Source organism: Phoxinus phoxinus (assembly GCF_949152265.1).
Source record: "Phoxinus phoxinus genome assembly, chromosome: 15".
Taxonomy (NCBI): Eukaryota; Metazoa; Chordata; class Actinopteri; order Cypriniformes; family Leuciscidae; genus Phoxinus; species Phoxinus phoxinus.
Window position 1 is genome coordinate 20,114,289 of NC_136890.1, and position 21,720 is coordinate 20,136,008.

General features: G+C 37.6%; 1 protein-coding gene across 1 annotated transcript; it reads right to left on the reverse strand.

Moving 5' to 3' along the window:
* Positions 1-935: 935 nt before the first annotated feature.
* On the reverse strand, positions 936-19,437 carry rhocb (ras homolog family member Cb). The gene is made up of 5 exons (XM_079637850.1): positions 19,148-19,437; positions 4,076-4,233; positions 3,258-3,378; positions 2,463-2,593; positions 936-1,471 (listed from the first exon to the last, which is right to left on the reverse strand). Exons 2-5 carry the CDS (start codon positions 4,229-4,231, stop codon positions 1,298-1,300), a joined length of 582 nt encoding a protein of 193 aa, XP_079493976.1. The 5' UTR covers positions 4,232-4,233; positions 19,148-19,437; the 3' UTR covers positions 936-1,297.
* Between the last annotated feature and the right edge of the window lie 2,283 nt (positions 19,438-21,720).

Here is a 21,720-nt window from a genome sequence, read left to right on the forward strand (position 1 = left end):
GATATTACTGCGAGTCCCAGTGATGTTGGAGTCATCATCCACATTATGTTAGACACCAAACACCTACAGGCTCACAATCCTATCCTCATCACCTCTACTCTGGGTTATTATTTTTTCTATAGCAATTTATAGTCTGGGTCTGTCATAGAGACAGGTCTGCAACATCAGCACACCTGACCTAGTGCTATGTCAGGTAAACGGACATATTTTCTGACTGACATTAAAAATAAACTGCTTAACCCACATTTAAACCAACCAGGGCTTTTCTTCTCTTGACCTCTCATTTTAAAGTACCATGCTGGACATCAATTATAAGGGCATTCCAACTGGGTACTTTTTTTTATTCAAGGACAAAAAAATAGATTTTTAGTAACTCAGTCACCTCTACCTGCATTTAAACCATATTTGTGCCGCCAGCTATGGAAGCTTGTTTCCATCACGGAATAAAAATATAAAAAAGGTAATTGTGACCATCTCATTCCTATCGCAATTTAGCGTTTATAGCCTTGGACTTTTTTCCTCAGAATTGCGAGTTTCTCGTAATTCGGACTTTTCCCCCCTCAAGAGTTGTGAGGTATATATTACTTTTTCTCTCACAATTCTGACGTTTTCCCTCCTAATTCTTCTATCTATCTATCTAGCTAATTTAGTTAGCACGTAATGCTAATTTAGCCTGCTAACCATTAAAAATGGTTTATACTTGGCACAAAATTCTAAACTTGAGCATTTTTGTCCAAATATGTTGTCCATTGCAAAGCCAACAACACAAATATGTATAACAGTAAACTGAATTGATCAGACATCTATTCCTAACAGCCTAATTGTCATTCATGTAAAATAAATATGCCATCTATCCTTACTAAAGGTCAACTCCATTGGACAAGATGATAAAGAAAGTTTGGCAGTTGAAACAAAAAAACAGACAGAGTACAGACTGGCAGTTTAAATGAATGATAAATGTATTTTTGCTTCTTTTTTTCAAACTTAAATCACTGAGCATCATATACAGAGGCATAGAATAACTGCAAACCAGAACCGAAAGATACAGAGAAGATTTATGTACAAATACAAAATTAATATCAGTCTTTCTTCCAGAGAAGGAAGAAAGGAAGGAAAGTATGCTGGTGAAAAGAAAGAGAGAAAGATGGCAAGATGGGGAGGCATTGGGTACTGACACACACACTTTGGTTTCTTTATAAATATTTTGCTGTCATCCACTCCTGGATTGCGAGACATGTGGGGCAGCCTGTGGTCAGTTGCAGAAAGGAACATGGAGGTGTGTGTGTGTGTGTGTGACTCATAACAGTAGGCAACCTCTTCTCTGCTTGCGCTTGCGCACCTGCAGCGCTGCCCTGGTGGCCATCTCAAACACCTCACGCACTCCATCCTTAGTTTTAGCCGAACACTCCAAATATCCGAATGCACTGATCCTGTTAGCCATGTCACGGCCCTCCTCTGGTTTTACAGGTTCCTAAAACACACGTGCACGATGACAGGAAGCATTCTTTTAGAAAATAAACTAGTTTCATTTGTACACTAACAATATCTAACAGTGAACACTGCATTCAATTGATCAAAAGTGACAGTAAAGACATTTATAGAGGTTACAAAAGGTTTCCATTTCTATTTCAAATAAATGCTAAAGATTTAGATTTCAACTAATAAAGCATAACTGTCAACGTTGATAATAGTAAGAAATGTTTAGCAGTAAATCAGCACATTAGAACGATCATGTGACACCACCCCCCACCCATTTCTCATAAAAGGGCAAACCTCCATTATTTATGGGGTTATTTATATTTAGGCACCGACTAGATTAATATTAAACTTTTTTTGTAATTGCATACTGATTCAAAGCAAAGTAGGTTACAACTACTGACTTACAAGGTCACATGACTTACAATCTGCCACATTCCTGAAGAGATAAAATCAGGGTTTGAGCTCAATGAGCATTCCTAGACACTAATGACAATGTGTCTTAGCTACCTTAAATGGTCACCACAACAGTCCCTTTAAACACAACGCATTGTGGTTAAAAGTAGCCGAACAATTTGGGAGAATATGATGGATCATCATTACTGTACAAATTGTGTATACTAAATACTTCCTCATTAGAAAATCACTTAAAATGCTACATGTATAAATATAAAAGTATTGTGATGACTAGCATGGCAGTTTCACTACTGTTTTTTGCCTTACTTTTACAAACAAACCTTCAGCATGATGTAATCCCTGAGGGCAGCTTTTTCCCCACAGGAAACAGCTGCATTTCCATTCTCCTTTGTGGCTTTCAGAGACAGGAAGTGTCCTGTTTGTTAAGGCAAAGGCCAACAAAAGGCCTCTGCTGAGTCTTATATACCTCTACTTCATGTTACTATGGCAACATCTGCTTAACACACACACACACACACACACACACACACACACACGCACACACGCACGCACGCACGCACGCACACTACCTGTTTCATCTTGATCAGCTCCCTGCGTGTGTGTTCATCATTCCGTAGGTCCTTTTTATTGCCCACTAGGATGATGGGAACGTTGGGACAAAAATGTTTTACCTCTGGCGTCCATTTCTCTGGAATATTCTCTGGAAGAGGCCAGAACAGAACTTATGAAACCGGATGCCATTAAGATATTTTATCAAATAATTGAATACAGTAAATTATAAATATGAATAACTGCAGGAAATTATTTTGTATTTCATTATTTAATAAATAATCTTCAATTTTACCTTAATGTAATATGTGCAAGTTGAATTACTTGCATTAAGTTAAAACTGTATTTGCTGTGAAGCAGGAATAACAAATAAAAAAAGTAGTAATTTACACTACCGTTTAAAAGTTTGGGGTCTTCAAGTTTTTTTTTTTTTCTCTTATGCTCAACAAGGCTGCATTTATTTGATTAAAAATACAGTAAATCAGTTTTATATTGTAATGTATTTTAAAATGTAATTTATTCCTGTGATGTCAAAGCTGAATTTTCAGCATCATTACTCCAGTGTCACGTGATCAGTCTAATATGCTGATTTGGTTGTCACGAAACATTTCTTAACGCTTATTATTAACGCAGCTTATTTTTGTGGAACATTTTGATTTATTATTTTTTTCAGAATTCTTAATAGAAAAATAGAAAGGTGAATAGAAAGTTCAAAAGAACAGCTTAACATGAATGTCTTTACTATATCATGATTGAAACGCTTTACTGACTCCAAACTTCAGAACAATAGTGTGTGTGTGTGGGGGGTTAGGTACCTAAACTATCTGGACTGTCTATAGAGAAACACATCAGAATAACATCTGTGTCTGGATACGACAATGGCCTCAACCGATCATAATCTTCCTGACCAGCTGTGTCCCATAGAGCCAACTCCACCTAAGAGAGAGAGAGGGAGAGAGAGATGCAGATACTTCAGTATTGTTAGTCAGCTGAAGGTATGTCACTGGACTTTGAGTGGTCTTGTCATCAGTGTCAGTGGTCATAAATATAAAAAACATTTATAAACCTAAAGCTATTTAAAGAAATAACTGCAGTTCAAACTGGTCTAGAGGTCTTCAATGACAATACAAAACATTCAAGGGTTAAAAGACTTGAGAGGTTTTTTTGAGAGTACAAGAGATGGAAATGAAATGTGTGTACTGGAGCATACAGGAAATAGAATAAATGTAAAATCAACAAAGTGCAAATCTTCTTTTTTCTTTTAATCAAAAGTTCTGGAACACTGGTCTGGGCAAATTTAACTCCTGAAATCATATTCATCCTTAACTTATAGGTTCATTCCAATATCGTTGTCCTCTATTTCAAAGAAGCTTACAAGTCCAAACATGAACAAAAATCTTAAACCATTTCCTGTAGTAAGTTCAGATCAGAGGAGCACTCCCTCTTGCTGAACTTCTCTCATATTATATCCAGCATGTCTGATCAGGATGGCCTGAAATTTGGGTTAAAAGGTTGCAGGAACACCCAATTCCCGCTCTCAAACAAGTATACACGGACACGCCACATTCTCAGTGCTTCTGTCCACAAAACAAGGAAGAAGGACTGTGTGCGACACTATTTTAGGATGACTGACCTGTTTGCCGTCCACTTCTATGTCAGCAATGTAGTTTTCGAACACGGTGGGCACGTAGACCTCTGGGAACTGGTCTTTGCTGAACACAATGAGCAAACATGTTTTTCCACAGGCTCCATCTCCCACAATCACCAGCTTCTTACGAATAGCTGCCATCACTAAAGAAAAGAAAGAAGACTACCATGAGACTTGGTTAAAAGGAAATTCGCAAAACAAATACAAATTCATATTTTGTGATGACCACACCCACTGGCTGTAGATTATCCCATTTATTACATAGCTATTGAGCAAATAAAAATAAAATTGCATGAAAATTGTAGGCATATATATATATATATATAGCTTAAATTGTGTAGATTACCTTAAATAAAATATTAATTGTAGGCTATGTGAGATCGATAGACAAGACAGACAAGATAGCGGATGCTTTAATCTTTTCCATCTGTCTAATTACAAAAAACAACAACAAATATTGCAACAATATTAAGTCATAATATTATCCCCAATCCAATTTACTTTTTCTACAGACTGGTTAACATATCTAGCTACAAAGCTAATTTTTTAATTACAGCTGGTAATCATAATTGTTCTGAGAAGTTGGAGGAGCCAATTTAAATATCATAGAAATGCAATGAAATTAAAAGAGAGACTGAAGTATGATACGAGAGACATGAAAGCAGTGATACGTTGCCATTATGATCCAGTTTCGCAGTAATTGTAAACAAACATTTAACAAATCAAGTATTCCAGAGAGCCACGAAATAGTTAAAAAAAAATCATCATAATAATTGAGTGAGTGAACCCGTTTGAGAAACACAACATAATAGCAGGTCCACGATCTATCCTGCATTTATGCAGAATAAGGATGCCAAAATGCTTGGGAGAAGTTCTTGCATACACACAAAGTGAGAGCATGAAGAGTATGGAAAAATTACAGTAAGAAAGACTTTCCTGTCCCACCCTTCTCCTCTCTTTCCCACAATTTGGAGAAAAAAAAGGACACGATGGTCCAAAAATGTCACAGCCGAAGAACAAACTCACAGCCACACATTTTCTTTAAATAGTGCCAATCTAACCAGTTGTCCACATTTTACACACACACACGTCCATTAATCGTGTGTGAGAAAGATGTCGAAATTTCGACTAATAGGCCTAAACACACATGCAATTTTCCAACACATCAGCAGACTAGCAAGTACGAAACAAAAAACATGGTAATATCACAGTAATATTGCTATTTTTTGGGAAATCCAAAGTGTAGCACATACCAATACATGATATCATGGAATAAATCAAAATACCATGACATTATCTTAACTACCATTGAAAAGTTTTTTTTTGAATGAAATTAATGCTGAACTTTCTATTAATCAAAGAAAACTGACAAAAGTATCAGTTTTTCCACAAAAGTATTAAGAAGTGCAACTGTTTTCAATGTTGATTATAATAATTCATTTTCCTTGACCACCAAATCAGCATATTAGAATGATTTCTGAAGGATCATGTGACACTGAAAACATTTAAATAATATTAAAATAGAAAACAATTTCTATTTCTAAGAAATTTCTACTGTATTTTTGATCAAATAAATGAAGCCTTGGTGCGCAGAAGAGACATCTTTCAAACACGTAAAAAATAAAGAAACTTGCTAACCCCAAACTTTTGAACAGTTGTGCATGTACCTTTAAAATACTATCTTTAGTAAGGAAAGTGTGTGTGAAGGGACGCACACATTAAAAAAGCGCTGTGTAACTATTGGTGCTCAAGCGGTTAATAAACAAAACTGTATGCGTCTCGCGGAAGAACACTGTAACCGGAGATCCTCGTCTTTGTTTATGTATATGACGAGTCACGCAGGGCACCATAGTGATTTAGAAAGAGACAAAAACACAGTAGATTGATGATGGACTTGCTCATAGAACATGTGTAAATTTTGAACAAAACAAAAAAGCTACATATACCTTATATACATCAACATTTGATTACTGTAGTTTCAAACTAGTTAGGACTGCAGTTTCGTAATCAGACATTTGGATTGGATGGTCACAGGAAGTTGTCAGCTTAGACACACCCACACATTGAACTTGAAAAATCACAGCGGACAAGTTCTGAGAGAGAAAAGAACCGAAGCAGGTCAGTGCTATTCTTAAACGTCCCTCCCTGGAGAGAGAAAGGTGTTCTTGGTGACGGCAGCCTATATTCTCACATGTACAGACATTAATCTCTGTTGCCATATCTCAAGCCCTTCAAACACGTGTTCGTGAACACCACTGGCTTTTTAAAACAGTTCAGAAGAACTCGGAAATTGACAAAGCTGGCCTATCAATTCACTGATTTTTTTAGTGCAGATGTCACACTGGGAATGTCCCACAGTGCTTGCTCTGGGAATGCTGTCACGTCTCTGAAGGCAAAATGTGGAAACATTTCCTCAGCCTCTGGTGGAAAGAAGAGAAAGAGCTCACTTCCTGTTCTGACAACTCCCTTCCTGTTCACATACAGGCTCCAAAAAACATTGTATCTGGTGAAATTAAAAAAAAAAGATTTAAACCTTCATAAATCCCACAGCTGCTTCTGGGATCAATCACGGTCAAACCTGTGTTATTTTTAGTAATATCACTGTTTTAGATTATATTTTATAGCTATATTTTGTTATGTGCATTTGTCATTTAGCTTTAATTTATTTTAGTAATTTTTGACCCTAAACATAAACTTACTTTATTTCAGTTTGGTGCCAAGACAATTTATATTTTTTGTTTACATTTTTTCAACTAATATTTATATTTCACGTAATGAAAAAATGTTTTAGTACTTTTAGTTTTAGGAAGTAATAACAATACTGAACTGGAGCAGAAGACAAAGTGAAATCTGACAGACTAACGCTGAACGGGTGGGATATTTTACCGGATTTAATAGTCATCAAGGGAGTTATTAAAAAAAAAAAAAAAAATCAAATCACAAACACATCACACATAATCGAACCAATTAAGTTAATCAATACAGATAGGCAAGGGTGTGTTGTTTATAGACTAGACAAGTAAACATTCAATTATACACGGTTTCCTTAAAGGATAGTTCCCTCACAAATTAAAATTCTGTTATCATTTACTCGCCCTCAATTTGTTCCAAACCTGTATGAGTTTCTTTCTTCTGCTGGACAGTGGACACGAAAGAAGATATTTTGAAGAATATAGATACAGTAAAGAAACAGTTGTGGGGCACCCATTGACTTTCTCATACTATGGAAGTCAATGGGGTCCCAGCAACTGTTTAGTTACCCACATCATTCAAAATATCTTCGTTTGTGTTCAGCAGAATAAATTCATACAGATTTGGAACAACTTAAGGCTGAGTAATAACAATTTTCATTTTTGGAAAAAACAATTATTCCTTTAAGACGGCAAACTACTTCGGGCATCCAACGTCTAATCAATTAAGAAAATCTATAGTTCTGTACATCCCTAACATCCACAGAATCAAAGACTAGTTGAGTCAAGCACTGACTGAATCAGCAGAAGTTAATAGGAAGAAAATGAGAAAAAGCGGGTTTCATTATGATTGATAAGAATCTAAAACAGTTCAATACAACCTGGATATAGAAAGTGAATGAGATTTAAATTGGATTCAGGAGGGGGTTTATGATTTCTGCTTCAAAGTATTCCATAAGGGATCATAGGACAATTGAGTCAAGTCCATTCACGGCAGCCTTCTTCCCTCCAAACCCACAGACTAAACGGGGCCCAGGAGAGCGTTTTAAGGGTGCGCAGTGGACGAGTGTGGACACTTTAAATGCTTTCGATTGACCTTGAGCCACAGGAGCTGTGGACTGATGGGCCTCTAATATGGCTGGATTGCATATTGAACATTCATGATGAATGTGCGACAATTTCACTGGTGATATCAAATTAAGCAACACCGTGAACGACGCAACTATCTTGATGTGCTTTTAATTTGGCCATTAAGCTTCCTAAAGACCATGTGTCAATAAACTAGTTTTCAGTTCCCGCTTAGTCTCGCAGGAATGTATCGTTTTAAATGGAGGTTTGACACTAAATCATTTCAGTGAATCAGTTCAAACTGCCGGTCTCAGTGAATCAAAACTCTGTAATATATATATATATTTACACTGTCTCATTCCCACAAAGACCTCAGACAGGTAGTGTACATGAGAAAAATGAAATGGTGCTGAGTGATGTCCACTGGCCTGGTTCCTGTGAGTCTCCAGGAAGTAACGGACGATGTGAGCACTGGTGAGAGTGTGTCTGGTGGACGATGTGAATATATGATGCCTGCAGTGGGAGCCGCAGCACAGAGCTCTGTGTGTCTGAACCTCACAGACAAGCTGTAAAATCACACAGCATTCTGTATGAGTCTCACAAAACACGATGACCCTATTTACTAGGGATGAGCAAAATTACATCATTAGTTGGGATAAGCAATAGTTGTGGGGACACAAAGGGTTAGTTGTGTTGCAGTAGTCATCGCAGCCTTCTTTTTGCCGTTTTATGATGGGTGGTAACCAGTTTTAAAGATCAATAGTGCCACACCTACTGTTGGACTGTCAACCAGAGTTACTGGAACTGAATTTATGATATTATCATAAGTCCTATCATGATTATCGTCAATAGCGGCATATTACTAGTCCTGTGTAATTTAGGCCCGTTCACACCAAGAATGATAACTATAAAGTAGAGAAGCATCGAAATTAAAATTCTGGGCCTAAACCAAAAATTCTGGATGCACTTGGCCGAAAACCGAAACTGAAAACTTTTTTTAAATGATTTATTTATTATTTTAGAATAGCTTTTTTAATAATTGTATTAATATATATACAGTGTATATATATATACAGTCATGGCCAAAATTGTTGGCACCCCTGGTAAATATGATCAAAACTGGCTGTAAAAAATAAATCTGCATTGTTTATCCTTTTGATCTTTCATTCAAAAAAATCGCCAAAATTCTAACCTTTCATTGAAGCAAGAGAATTGAAAGTGGGGATAAATCACATTATGAAATAAATGTTTTTCTCCAAAACACGTTGGCCACAATTATTGGCACCCTTTTATTAAATACTTTTTGCAACCTCCTTTTGCCAAGATAACAGCTCTGAGTTTTCTCCTATAATGCCGGATGAGTTTGGAGAACACCTGACAAGAGATCAGAGACCATTCCTCCATACAGAATCTCTCCAGATCCTGCAGATTCCCAGATCCATGTTGGTGCTTCTTCTCTTCAGTTCAGCACACTCATTTTCTATAGGGTTCAGGCCAGGGACTGGGATGGCCATTGCAGATCTTGGTTTTGTGCTCAGTGACCCATTTTTGTTTTGATTTTGATATTTGTTTTTGGATCACTGTCCTGTTGGAAGATCCAAACATGGCCCATTATAAGATTTCTAGCCCCGGCTGTTAGGTTTCGATTTTTTATCTGTTGGTATTTGATCCAATCCATGATGCCATGTATCTGAACAAGATGTCCAGGACCTCTGGCAGAAAATTAGGCCCACAGCAGTAAAGATACAGCAGAGTATTTCATTTTACACATGGGGTACTTTTTTATCCCTGTGTGCACCAAACCCATCTTAAGTGTTTGCTGCCAAAAAAGCTATTTTTTTGGTTCCTCTGTCCATAGAACGTTTGTAAAGTACCTGACACAACTGGCACTTCAAACGGGACAGGTTCTATGGTCAGATGAAACAAAAAAATAGCTTTTTTGGCAGCAAACACTTAAGATGGGTTTGGTGCACACAGGGATAAAAAAGTACCCCATGTGTAAAATGAAATACTCTGCTGTATCTTTACTGCTGTGGGCCTAATTTTCTGCCAGAGGTCCTGGACATCTTGTTCAGATACATGGCATCATGGATTGGATCAAATACCAACAGATAAAAAATCGAAACCTAACAGCCGGGGCTAGAAATCTTATAATGGGCCATGTTTGGATCTTCCAACAGGACAGTGATCCAAAAACAAATATCAAAATCAAAACAAAAATGGGTCACTGAGCACAAAACCAAGATCTGCTGCAATGGCCATCCCAGTCCCTGGCCTGAACCCTATAGAAGATGAGTGGGCTGAACTGAAGAGAAGAAGCACCAACATGGATCTGGGAATCTGCAGGATCTGGAGAGATTCTGTATGGAGGAATGGTCTCTGATCTCTTGTCAGGTGTTCTCCAAACTCATCCGGCATTATAGGAGAAAACTCAGAGCTGTTATCTTGGCAAAAGGAGGTTGCAAAAAGTATTTAATAAAAGGGTGCCAATAATTGTGGCCAACGTGTTTTGGAGAAAAACATTTATTTCATAATGTGATTTAGCCCCACTTTCAATTCTCTTGCTTCAATGAAAGGTTAGAATTTTGGCAATTTTTTGAATGAAAGATCAAAAGGATAAACAATGCAGATTTATTTTTTACAGCCAGTTTTGATCATATTTACCAGGGGTGCCAACAATTTTGGCCATGACTGTATATATATATATATATATATTATATATATATATATATATACTGTATATATATTTCAAAATGTATTCAAAAAAAGTTATATTAGTACACACACAATTATGTTCAGAATAGTGTTTTTACATTGCACCTTTAATACTAGATGTATTAGGTTCAAAACGAACCATGATGACCAATACTGACCAATTATTTTTCAGCAGGAATCTCACAGCGCTCGCTGTATGCGTCTGGATGAACAGGTAAAGATGATGAATATCTCTCTCCGGGAAATCTGACTGGAGCTTCAATATACTTAAACCCACTGGAGCACATTAGAAATATTTAATGGGGTATAAGTATTCATTTAATAAGGTGAAGCTCTGCCATCAATTCACAGCTAATCTCACAATTAATGACCCGTAGAGATCATCAGGGGGTCTGGAAGGTCTTTAAGTCTGAGACACCTCACAGAAACAGACACTTATTCTTTTCCCACTGGATCGCTAGACAGTTTTTTTTTATCAGAAACATGTAGGCAAAACTGAATTGAACAAGAAGGGGTTTGAAAAGTGTTTGCTGATGTGTCTCTTCAATATTCCAGAGAGGAGGTCAACCTAGCGGTGTGCGATATGATGAGATCAGTTCATCAGTTGTCTTAAAGGGATAGTTTACCCCAAAATAAGACATTTTGTCATTTACTCGCCCTCAAGTTGTTACAGACATGTATGAATTTAACCAACATAAAAAAACATATAAGATATATTTCCAAGTTTGGTTATAGGAGGATTTCAGTAAGCGAAAAAATGTTGTTCCATGGGAGATCTAAAAATGGAGTCCCGTAAGCATCTCATCATTCCACCCCTTCATAACCTAAAACATGAATCACATCATCATAAGGAAGCTTCTAGAATCCTAAAAATCTATTAGTGATAACACCTGCATAAACACACTGTGTAACCGTTCATCCTGTGTGCCACTGACACTGAACACACAGCAAGACTACAGCATATGCCTGCTACGGTCAGGCAGACCTTAAAGTCAGCATGACACAGTTGCAATAGTATTTTTTTTTCCCCAATTGCAATGTACTGTAAATCCGAGTGAAACGGCTTCATGAACCCCAAAAAAGTAGGGTGGGACTTGATTTTGTCTATCAGGAATTGATTGGATCTTATGTTAGTGACAAGTTGTCCCGTTTGTGTGCTGAAAAACATATATAGGCTAGGCTATATATATATATCAATATTCCATAAAAAAAAAAAAAATTGACTGGTCAATTTTGATTTCATGGTGACTTTAAGAAATAGGCTAAGCCAGACAGTTCACCCAAAAATAACTTTTTATTTTATCCAATGAATATTTTTTTTGGACCTTTGACTTTCATTGTATGGGCAATTATTATTATTTTTTAAATCATCTTTTGTGTTACACAGATGCCATAAAAGTAAATGATGATAGATATTTATTCACTTGATTAAGCAAAAAAAAAAAAAAAAACATGTCTCGCAGTGACTTACAGAAAGTGTAAACACACACTAGTCAAACAAATAATCCCCTGTTGTTTTCCCTTTTGGGTCCACAAATTAAAGATGATCTTAGAGTACACTTTAGCCCCTTTCACACAGAGATTCCGGAAAATACACGGATAAAGTGACCCGGGATTTGACCCGGGTTCGTTTGAAAATGGTTCATTCACACTGCCAGTGATTTGCCGGAATCAGAGAGCGCGTTCACACACAACCCGGGTATGTCCCGGATAGACGCGCGACGTTATGATGTGACGTTGCGCGATGCGCGTCGAAAAGCGGAAGTGTTTGCATTGCTTTGAACAACATGGCAGCTGATCAGGCATTAGATGTTGCTGTTCAAACTTTGTTGTTTATGTACAACATGTTTCGTGGTCAAATCACAATTTTATTTTCGATTTTGAGTTCTTTTCAACGTTTTAATTCGATACGGAATAGGCTGGAAGTTAAATTGGCGGAGAGTATGAAAGAAAATGAAGCCGCGAGACGTAAAGCACGGAGACGCCATCGGAGGCTCGTGCATCATCACTACGACACACCCCTTACGGCATTTGTCCTGGCTTTTGTTCACACAGCGCGCGTTCCGGGTCTGAACACGGCAATGTTACTAGGTCCCCAACCCGGCATCGATCCCGGCATTAAACCCGGGTCGTGTTTGCGTTCACACAGAAGGCGTTCCGGCAATTTGCCGGCAATTTGCCGGGTTCAAAGTGCTGTGTGAATGGGGCTTTTGACTAGTTTACTGATGCTGATCTACTAGGATTATTCTCAATTCTCTAATCCAACCTTGACGAAGCTAACAAAAACAGATGAGAGTCCTGAGGTTAGTGTTAGTGTATGAAGGCTGTGAGGTGTCTGCTGGACTGTGTGGAATCTGCACACATGCTGGGCAGGTTAGGAATGTTTCAGCTTAACTAGAGACCTTTGAGTGTGTGTGTGTGTGTGGGGGGGGGGGGGGGGGGGGGGATTGGGGGGGTTGACTGTTTCTACGTTTAAAAACTATTGCTAGGGCTATGTTTTTGTGTTCAACATGTAACAAACATTATTCTCTAAATTAAAAAATATGTGTTAAAATACTTTCTCCTTTTTAAATAAGTAATTCATGTTGATTTCAGCATGTAATCCTCTGGCCAATGGTGTGATTGGGGAACAGGACTACTTTTTTAAAGTCTTTTGGGACACTATTTAAATGATCACATCAGGCTGTCCAGATAATTGGTCTACACTTTTATTGATGCAGCCTACACATGTACGGTGTACGGTGTAACAGTACATTAACATGTATGATAAGCCTATTTAATTACTTTTTTTTTTTAATTGATTATTTTGTTTTTATGCAGCATCATAAAAATTACTTAATGCTATGGGGCTGATGAATGCTTCAATCTGATTGGTTGACAAACGTTCTAAGTTGTGCAATTATTTTCAGGGAAAAACACGGCTAAAGTAGTTCCAGGCAGGTCCTGACCGCATTACAGTTCCATATCATTTCACCACAAGGCGAGGACGACACGTTTATTCACAAAGATAGCTTTTGAATGTTGTATTATGAGGCAGACGTGCCTGCATGCGCTCGCAGCTTTTTATTGAGGTGGAAATGGGAAGTTTATATTTATCTTTGTAAAGAAAAGAAATTGCACAAACATTGAAACATTCAAGAGCTAGTTTTCAACCTCTGCCCGTGACTTTTATAAACAAAACAGTTTCACTACTGAAAGCTACATTAGCCTATATTTCTCAGCAATGAGGTGATAACATCGCTGTATAAACACAAGTTTCACTATTACACACTCATGTATGTGCGAGCACTCGCTGTCTCTTTCTGGTTAATTCTTTTTTTATTCATTTACTTTATTTCTCTTCAGAATTCTAGATCTGATTTGTAGATAAACAAAAAAATGATCCGGACTATCTGTTCCGTCAGATTTTGCACTGCAAAACATTCATGAGTCATGACAGCTATTAGCTTGTCCATGCTGGCAAATAATCATGACCACCCGACCCGACTATAATAATTTATACTATTAAATCATTTTAATATCACGGCCATCATTCAAAACCAGGGTCTACCATGTGGATAGTAAAACAATCACCGAAAATCATATTGGGAGGGAATTAATGTAAACACAGATATCAGATACAAGTCCTGTCTAAAGTGTGTGTAAACAACAGGCCAAAAAAAAAAAAAATCTAATCTGGTCAAAAGATTGGATCTGTGCATTAAGACTTGCAGTGTAAATGCAGCCATACTCTGGTAATTCACACACACTAAATCTCTCGCTCTGCTATCAGTGGCTCAAGCCTCTGTTACTAGCTCTAAAATGCCGTCTTGGAATTAGCAGCGGAGGCTTGGGATTAGATGAATAAGAAACTAGTCCTACACACGAGAGCGTTTTTAGGACAAAAGAAATAAAAAAAAAATGTCTTGAAATGTTTTTGTTCTTGAACAATGTTTTGAGGTGTGGTAACCTCAATATTTAATTATTGAAAAATAATTATAATGAATGCACACTAATAATTTATAGTTTTATAATAATTCAAAGACTTGACGTCAATTATTCTTTACACATTACACAGAGGAAACCGATATCAGAAGTTGTTGGTTCGTCGTGTTTGTCATTGGTTGTGCTTTAAATGCATGTAATTTGCCTGGGAAACAAAACCTGGTCTTGGAACTTGAGAGTACGAAGTCTCTGTAGAACAGAAAGATAACAGAGATTAAAACCAGAGTTTATGATTCAAGTGTGTGGGATACTTCTGCTACAAAAAAATGTAAGTAAGTCAACCTTAAGTAAAACGGTGTACAGTAAAGCAGTAATTTACTGTGCACTGGGAACCGTAGTCCAGCTGTAGACGTCTGTATTAGAGTGCAACAGTCAGGTAGTAAATAGGGGAATCGATTTTTAACAAACGTATAACCTTTAAATACAGACCTACTGTGAGCTACGAAGTTGTTAACCGATGGTATATGCTTTTGTTGAAGCCATCAGCCTGCATTATTTCAACTAATTTGTTAAATTTGTGTTTAACATTGGAATTCCTGGTGAAAAACTAAATCTCCACCAATATGTGTGTAATGTCTTATCACCTGTTCGAGATGACACAATGTGTGTTTGTGTGGAAAGCCAAATGACAACAACTTGCTGCAGATTGTCAGATTGCTACAGCAACACTTATATTACAGGATTCATTGACCCCAAGGGTGACAGCCAATCAACAGCAAATGCCAGACACAGGAACATAACAGCCTCATGCTTCTGAGCAGCAGCGGATCCTTAGATCAGATTCTCCACACGGAAGAACAGAGACGAGCACAGAAGATTAAACTCTAATTTAAAGGCCTCCTGAGACCTCACTGGTGTTTGGCTTCCTTATCACACTGAGAGAGGAGCACTTCCAGTTTAACACACACATCAAGGCGGAAAATCTTAAACAAATATAGCAAAACTTTAAGTAAAGTTCTTACGCTTAAGTTTAGGCTAATAGAAACAATGATGTTACATTGTAAATAAAGAAGCATTTCTAAGTGGTGGTGAGGGTGTCTGGTTTCAACTTTCATTCAGTCAGGAATGAAGGAACAAACGAACCAAAGACGGAAGGAAAGAGACTGAGTCACCCTAGCAAAATGAAATGGACAGATTTTTCTGAGCTAATGACAGAAGAAGCAGAAGTGTCTGACCTACTTGAGTGTTTGTTCTTGTTCCTAGAGAGGATGATATGGAGAGGAGAAAAAGAGGGTGTCCTAATTAAAAACCGTCCTCTCTTCCTCCTCCTCATATTTTTGTCCCTCTTTCTCACACGATCAGGTCGACATCGAAGACTAAATGGACTGCAGCCCAGAGGGCTCACACTGACCTGAAAACAGCTTCCCATGCACAACCACTCAAAATCAGTGACATTGCACACTACAAACTGATCTCTGAGCAGTAGGTAAGCGAAAAGGTACAGGCGACTAGTTTGGACATGTTCGCTCTTCTATTTTTTAACAGCAGTGTCGTAAAAAATTAAATCATTCATAATTCGAAACACTTTTTTTTTCAGTATAAAGGATCGGCTTTCCTTTTTCCGCAGAACATCACTTGGGAATCCAGCTGTATTGATGCTGACCTCTGTGAGATCAAGGGTTTTTAAACTTATTTAGGATACTTATTAGGAACACTTGGTGGTTAAAGAGACAGGGCAGGGAACCCAGAGGGGGATGGGATCAGAAAGGACCATGAGCTGAGATTCAAACTTGGGTCATCCGAAACGCAGTGCTGCCCACAAGTCAGCATTTTATTTTGAGCATAAAATTTAGCATTAGTAATCAGACACTTGAAGTAGAGGAACACTTGGATCCACAAGCAAGGACACTGATTTGTTAGTTGGTGTGAGATCCGTCTCCGTCATTGTGATGTCAAAATATTTTAAAAGTACTGTCAAAAGTTTGGGACCAGCATTAAACTGTACTGTACTATACCGAATGGTTCATTCAGTTTAAACAACTGCTTTCTATTTTATAATATTAGGCTAATTATTGTGATGGCAAAGCTGAATTTGGTGTTGAAGAAGCATTCTCTAATTATTAGGACAGTTGAAAACGTTTGTGCTTGCTTCTTAATATTTTTGTGGAAACCATTCAAAAGCTACAGCATTTATTTCAAATAGAAATGCTTTGTAAGATTATAAATGTCTTTAATGTCACTTTCGGTCAATTTCAATCCTTGAAATGTATTTTTTTGTTTGTTTTGTTGAATATTTTGACATCACCTTCAGCACACTTCTAACTAACAAATTGGTGTCTTTGCTGGGTGATCCAAGCGTTCCTCTACTTCATAAGTGTGTGATGCCACAGCATACAGTCCTCCAGGACATCTACTTGTTTTTAGCATGCAGGAAACCACCCTCAAAAACATTCTGCTTATGTAAGATAAAAGGCAAACAAACAAACCTCCATGTTCGTTAACGCTCAGTAAACACATTTAATAATTCATTTACAGATAAAATGTCAGTTCTGTTTTGATTATTTTACTATTTTTGTTTAGCATGTGCAGAGTTTGCATCACAAATGTGCCCAGTAAAGCACTAAAGACTGCTTCCGAATGAAACCAGTGTGCCTCACACTTTGATGTTCGGACAGCAAGCTGAATAATGACCCATATCGACCTGCACCTCTCATACACAGAGAAGTGTGGCTGCGAGCCCACACCTGTTGGCACTGCTGAGGCGGCACAACAGACGCAGCCTCCCTAGTCCCTACTAGCATGACTGGCACACTTAGACATTCTTATCAAGTGAGACTGATGCTCTTCAGACCCCCCACTCTATTCTGCATCAGTTTAGGCACACTCATCATCAGATAAAAATAAATAAAAAAAAACAGTAAGTCAAGCTATTTCAATGCATGCAGTGAATATTACAGTCCTCAGTACGCCCAAAGATTCTGTATAGGTAGCTCAGTATGTTTTGAGCCATGGCCGTTGGGATGTAAACACTGTCCTTACATGGATGAGGTGGTCTATTTCAGAGATTCCTGCTGAAATGTGGCCTCTTCCTTCCCAAACACATTCTAAAACACATCTAGTTTTCCTATAGGCAACTGCTTCAAACACAAACACCTGGATCATTCCTGTCTAACAAGTTTTTATATGAACCAGATGAACATTTCACTTTCAGTAGCCTACAAAACAGACCATGACCAGCTGTTTCTGTCCAAAACACACATGGTCCAATGACAAACAAGAAAATCCAGGGTAATAAAAAGTTCTTAGAAATGTAATAATTTACACTAGAGATGGTTTTATAGATTTTTTCAAAAACACTGATTATGTTTTCAAAAAAACTATTTGGGTAAAGTAGGCATGAAACAGAAGTTCCGATACAATAGTCTTGTACATATCCATATATCCGAGTGAAATGGCTTTTACTAGATTAAATGTAAAGGAGGTACTCGGCTCCATCGGGAATTGATTGGATCACTGTGGTTTGCTATTGTTGTGATCCCATGTGAGTGACAGGCTGTGTAAGGATGTCATGGTGACTTTAATACATTTCAATTAGTGTAAACATCAAGCATAAAGTACTCATTTTCCTTAATGGAAAAATATATTTATTTCTAAGAAATAAGTTTTCAAAAATTAACTTAAACTCAAAAAACGTAAATAAAATAAAAATGTTTACGTTTATCTGCTTATGTATCTTACAACAGAAACAATAATAACCAATTATTCCACCCTTTCCTTTTTTAAAGAATTGCATTTTTCGTTCCACATACATAAGTTACTCTCAACATCCTTATGGACTTTCGGTCAGCTGTATTTCGAGGCAGGTCATGTGACGTCGACATGGCGGCGTTCAGGAGGAGGCGACCAGCTCCATGTACAGTAGAAAAGCAATCTTCCCCTCGAAGACTGGAGTATTCATCTTACGTAAGCGTACACTTTAATAGGCCTTCAAACTTATTTGTAAACTTTCACAATTAATAAAAACGTATTAAGTACCAATTTTACCAATCCCTTCAATATAAATGACCATCACGTCACTGACGAAAAAAAAAAAAGTTTGGCATCAACGCGCACTAGCGCTAAATTCTGTAACATGAACCCACACTAAGAGCTGCTGAGACTTGACAAACATGAGCTGGAAGTTATTTTATTTCGAGGCGCGGTCTTTCATCTACCAAGTTTCACCAATAAATACTCATCTGTGTGTCTATACGAGCGGATTTTAGTGTAACGTAGACGTCTCTGAACTGATCTACGACATTGTAAGCCTAAACACAACGATGTGGGGTGTTGTCTCACACTCCCAAGCCAAATCCATTTGAATCTGGTGCTGTGGTCAAAAACAAACACTGCGATACCGAGCTGCGTGTGAAAACAGGTGGTGTGACCACTGTAAACACACCACAACTTCAGCGACGCTTTTGTGTCCTCATAGGTCACAATAGAAATATTTCCCCTGGCTTTTTAAGAAACACGTCAAGTTGTTGATCTTCATAAAAGACGCTTTTCTGAAGCCAACACCTACTTCTTTTCTCCCAGCAGAAGTGTTAAGCCGTGAAAGGCTATCCACTATCCAATCAAAACTAATAGCAACGCAGATGCTTTCGAAATCAACTCTTACCTTTTGATCAAACTGAAGTTTCAGCGCAGAAGGTTTCCTTTTTCTCTGGCGCAGTGTGTGTGTTCAAGTGTTTGGCTGGCCGTGGAGGAGCGGACTCGGAGCGCTGCCGTTAGATCCTCCCCCAGACTATGGACACGCGCTGCTGGAGTTGTCTATGCCCAAATGCTATTGGCTCGAAGGGAGGAGCTGCCTGTCACGGCCCCGCCCCTCAGCCGTTGAAATAGAATGACATCATTGGCACGAGCGGTGGCAGGGGGTTGAGGTTGTGGGGTGCAGTGCCTGCGAGGATGACCAGTTGATTTAATTCCAAATGCACCATATGCAGTTCTGTAAAATTCGTGAATGAATCAGTCTTTTGAGTCGGATCTTTTTAATGAATCGGTTGAACCCATGCTCGAACATTCTCACAAAACCTGTTTGAATGAAACATTCACGAATCAGTTTAATCGTTTATCGAGTGAACAACTCACTGACTCATTGAACTGAGCTCAGTGGAGCAGATCCGATTCGTAATGAGCGGAGAGCTTATACACGGGTTTCTGTGCAACGTCATCACGTAGATGCGCGCGCATCTAAGAGGCAGAAAGCAACAGTCTTTACGGCTATATCTAGCAGAAGCAGAGATGACGCGGAGCTGTTGTGCTGTAAACTAACCTAAATGCATAGGGTATGTCATGTTTTTATGATTCGCAAACTTAGTTGGACAATTTCATACTAGTCAGCTAACTAACTTTTTACATAATGTTATATTAATATGCAAATGAAACACAAGCAAACAGATTCAACTCTGAAATTGCAGTTTATTATTGAGTCAACAAGAATTTACAAACAATGCGAAATCTACATTAATTACAATGTTCTTTTACAGAACTCGGCATAACATATAGCGGTCTTGCCTCTTGGATGCGCGCGCATCCGGTATTGTTTGTATACAAGAAACCTGTGTATTCATATCATCCACTTTATTTTGCAACGCTGTTTTCTGTGAATGTGCGAGATTTCAGATGTATTAGCCATATTTAAATAACTAAAGTTAGAAGAACAGTGCAATAAATTGTCAACTGTGTGCGGCTGTGCGCTACAAACCACTGTTTATAACTAATAAATTAAAATAATATGATATAGGCCTAGGCTACCAGTTTGCAATATCAAGCAACATAACGAGATATTTTTGTACAGCTAAAAATAACTGGAAGTGAAGGACACCGGAAGTCACACATTCGTCGCGCCAGCTCAAAATAAGTGGACATTTTTAGTCAAATAATATGGACTTTAGAACAGTTTATTGTAAATTATTTCAAGTTCTTAAAGGAATAGTTCACTTTTCAAAAGGAAAATTCTTTCATCATTTACTCACCCTCAAGTTGTTTCAAAACCTTCATTAAAGGTATAGTTCACCCGAAAATGAAAATTAGCCCATGATAGGCTACTCACCCTCAAGTCATCCAGGTGTAGGCTATATGACATTCTTCTTTCAGACGAATACAATCAGAGTTGTATTAAAAAAATATCCTGGCTCTTCCTAACTTTATAATGTCAGTGAATGGCTGTTTCTGTTTTGAAGTCCATAAAAGTGGCTCTATCCATCATGGACATTTTTTTAATATAGCCTAAATCCAATTGTATTTGTCTGAAAGAAGAATGTCATATACACCTAGGATGACTTGAGGGTGAATATTATGGACTCATTTTCATTTTTGGGTGAACTATCCCTTTAAGTTCTTTGAACTGCTGAACACAAAGGAAGATATTTTCAAGAATGCCCATTGACTTCCATAGTAGGGAAAAATACTATGGAAGTCAATGGGGTAGGCCTAGATCAACTAGTACAGGTTCATACAGGTTTGAGACAACTTAATGGTGGGTAAATTATGACAGAACTTTAATTTTGAAGTGAACTAATCCTTTAATCACTGTTTTTTTCCCCGGATTATTCTTGGCTGCAATGTGCAAAAACAAACTGAAACGGGATGCATGAAATTACAAAAAAAAAAAAAAGCGTTAGTAATACAGTCTTATAATAATGGGCCTAAATATTAAAAGAAAAATACTTAATAAACAGCAATATGTGCCTATATGGTTTATTGGTAAATGTATGCCGCACTGAGATGTCAGGGCCACTAATGAAGCAAGTCAAGCAACAATCTAAATAGTTTTTAACCATTTATTTGAATCGATGTTCAAAAGAACCGATTCACAAAACAAATGACTCTGAATTTTCATCAGTGGCAGTGGGTTTGAATCAGGGGTCTTTGATACGAATTACAGCAATGACAGATCATTTTTGTGAATTTTGACTTGTGGTTTGCAATAAAACCATGGTTCACTTTTTTTTTCTTTTCTTTTTTTATAAAATAGTTCCTTGTACCATTTGAAAGGGGGCTTTTAAAAATTAGGCTTTACAATTCCTTTTTTAGGATGGTTTGAAATTGATATTAATCAGCCACATCAACAGACCTATTTTACCTTAGCTGCAAACCTGAGATTATGTGAAGAATATTATCTAGAGACTATAAAAAACTTTATATATATATATATAAAAACCGACTCAGCAAATGCAGAGACCCTGTGCA